This window comes from Opisthorchis viverrini (assembly GCF_000715545.1).
Source record: "Opisthorchis viverrini unplaced genomic scaffold opera_v5_9, whole genome shotgun sequence".
NCBI classification, from domain to species: Eukaryota; Metazoa; Platyhelminthes; class Trematoda; order Opisthorchiida; family Opisthorchiidae; genus Opisthorchis; species Opisthorchis viverrini.
The window spans coordinates 2,689,145-2,692,405 of NW_008751665.1; the positions used below are offsets into that span (position 1 = coordinate 2,689,145).

Sequence of the window (3,261 nt, forward strand, 5' to 3'; positions counted from 1 at the left end):
TATATCATCTGCAAGCCGGCAGTGCCTCGGTGACGGAAAGAGGCTACCCGATCAACTCCCACTCCGATGTCTGACTTTAAGCCATATCTCTATCCTATTCGGACTCATCAGGTACGCGCAGTCTCTGGGGTTCCATAAACCGGCCGTGGGTCACCGAAAAGTTTTCAGCAACCTTTTGAGTAGTTTTCTTTGTGAAAACACAACGATGTCTCGAATGTCGTATCAAGTGAAATATGAGGAGGCCAATGAGCAGTGCATTCAGTTGAAGAATGTCATAAGCGAGAGATTCAGATGAATCTTTCGTGAAAACTAAATTGATTTACAACTAAATGTATTCATACTTGGGTTCAAGTAGTACATAAGGCTGACGGAAACTCAAGCACTGCGCCCACCCGATGAGCCCCAAGTAGTACGAACCCGGTAATGAGCCATCCAAGATTTTCCGTAATCTAATGAGTAGTGTTTTACGTCTAAATAAGACCTGCTTTAAGAATATCCTGTGCAGAAATTTGGGCGATACGTAGGCTTGAGGATCCTGAACATCAAATCGAAGAAACGGGTCCGAAAGTTCACAGTAATACTTGAACACAATTGAGCAAATTTACACAACCTAGCACAATTATTCAGCAAATGCGCAAGTCTGCCACTGACCGACGCAGCCCACCGTCAGGCTCTGCAAACCGGATAACGGTGAGCGGAATGCTGGTTCGATGGTGTGGGTTATGGTCACCCTTTCCTGTCACCCTTCCCACGATTTTGATAGACGATGCGATTACACGCGTTTCAAGGTACAAAGACCATGAACGAGCAAAACAGGTGAAAATCAATAAGCACACAGGTAGAGTACGTAAATGAGTGTGTGTGTGTGTGTGTGGGGGGGGTTATAAAGTCATCAAGTTAAATTCAGTGGGCACTGTTTGAAATTCGACACTAAAAATATTCCAGCTACAGAGTGAAGTGGGCGCCATCAGAAAAGGAACTATTATAGGAGTAATTTTTAGGACACTAGTGCCAAACTGCGCAACCTTTGCACATTTTTGAGACTCTGCCGAAAGTAGCAACAAATCCGTCACAGGTGACCTGAGTGAACACAGAGTAACTAGCAAACAGAAAGTGAAGAGCAATTCACCGAAATCCTAGAGAAAACGTAATTGTTCAGATGGTATGGGAAGGCTTGAGCATGGGCCTATGAAGAGATTCGACGACGGGGTGAAATTACGGAAAATGGATTCCTGCACTGTGTCGAATGAAAGTTTTTATCAGGGGTAAGGGACAAGATCCGTGGGGCTTATTGCCTGCATACATTTTTTGACTCGTAAAAATTCGACCTGGTAACTTCGACGTACAAGGTCCACAGATTGCCAATTTGGCTAGCTACAATCTTGGCTAGTCATTCGGTTATGTGGTGGGTGTTTACTTGCCGGAATATCGGAGTCCGATAATCACGTTTCCTGCATAGGCAGTCTGGGTGGTCCTTTCCTCTTGAAAGTCCGGTTGAAGTGGTTACCAAATGAGTGCATTTCTCGAAAACAGCCCAATGTGGTTTCAAATAGAACATAAGTTTGGTGGCAACTCGGAGGCTACGCCTACCTGATGAGCCCCTAGAAGGGCGAAACCGGTCGAAGGGTTTTCAGCAAACTTATGAGTAATTTCCTTAATGAAGATATACTGCGATACCTCGTATATCGCGCCAACTAAAACATGAGGCAGTCTGTGTGCAGCACATTCAGTTGTCGAATATCATAAATGAGCGATTCAGTTAGGTCTCTCGTGAAAAGCAAAATGATTTGCAAATGAGTGTGTTTCTCGAAAACGGTCCTATTCGGGTTAAATTAGAACATAAAGTTGACGGAAACTCGGGAACTGCGCCTACCTGATGAGCCCCAAGAAGGAGGTGAGTTTCGAAGTGTTTTCAGCAACCTTGTGAGTAGTTCCCTTCATGAAAAAGATTATGCTCTTGTTAGAATTTTCATTGCGTTGTGAATAATCCTACAATTTCAAAAGGCTTTCTCACCACAGAGCTCAACACTGACCCGATTTATTCAAAGAATGCCACTGCGCTGACCTTGACGTTGCGTATTGGATTTCTGACAGCAGCTGATTTCTTACGAATTCGCTGAGACTCAGTGACATTCAACTGAACATACCTGACACTATCAAAAAAGCCACGTGAGACATACTACTCAACACAACATTCAAAGACCACATACCTTATCCAACCGGAAGAAAAAACCAGACCAGGATTTTATGGAAAATTAACTTTTAGAGATTACTTCTATCCGCCAGACTTTCGTACAAAGATTTATTTTTATACAGAGCTCCTCTAATTCTGTAAAATCTTGTTAAAGTCCACCGATTTTTACACGCTTGATGTGACTAATTTGATACCAGTGGATGTCACTGGCCGATATCTGGTCCAAGCTACTGGTTTCACCTGCAGTCCTTAATGTGCCATGTTTCCACATGTCCTGCGGGCCTTCCATCGTCGCTCACCCAGATGATCGAACTTCTAAAGCATGCCAAGAAGTCTAACAACTCACCGTTTAACCTAAGGCATGAATACGATCACATCAGATTACCGATCAGAGGAACGAACTACTGTATGCATATAACACACCCTGGAAACACATCCCTACCTGGGTATTTTCTGGTGTACCATGTCTAGACGCAATGCATGACTCACAAGGTTGCTAAAAACTCGTCGACAGCACACTACTGGTTTCGTCCTTCTTGGAGGTCATCAGACAGGTACACTCTCCTAGCTCCCATCAACTTTACGTTCCACTTGAACTCAACTTGGATAAATTTATTTGAATGCTAACCTTCACCTCACACCACACATAATTCCGGACGGTTAGCCGGATTTGACAAGTCTAAATTTGTCATTTAAGCAAAGTCTTCTAGGTTTTTTCCAAGTGTTTACGTCCATTGGAATCAGCCGTTTTGACTTGCCTCAAGTTCATTGCCGGGATATTCGGTCCCGTATTGATCTGAACAACGACCGGAACACGTTGCTTCCAGTTCGCCGTACACCTTTCATTTGTAGACATTCTTCAATCCGGAGTTTCAGCAGAGAAGCGAATTTTCTTACCAAGCTCCCTTATGCGGTTCATTGCCAAGCTTGTCTGCAGGTAATACGATGTGCACTGCACGCTCTTCGTAAATCTAGGCCCGTCCGGCGACTTTCTAAAGTCATCCAGCCTGATAAGATTTGACACATGACGAGATCTGGTCCAAGCAAACCGACAGGGAGAACGCAAT

The 3,261-nt window shown here is 44.0% G+C and overlaps 1 protein-coding gene across 1 annotated transcript in view; it reads right to left on the minus strand.

Annotated features, from left to right (window-relative positions):
* T265_00904 (hypothetical protein) overlaps positions 1–3,050 on the minus strand; it is a gene marked incomplete at both ends in the record, with an annotated part of 8,705 nt that extends 5,655 nt beyond the window's left edge. Inside the window, one exon of the mRNA XM_009164799.1 lies at positions 2,924–3,050. Coding sequence (XP_009163063.1) covers positions 2,924–3,050 — 127 coding nt within the window. The remainder of the gene's footprint in view (positions 1–2,923) is intronic.
* Positions 3,051–3,261: the final 211 nt, after the last annotated feature.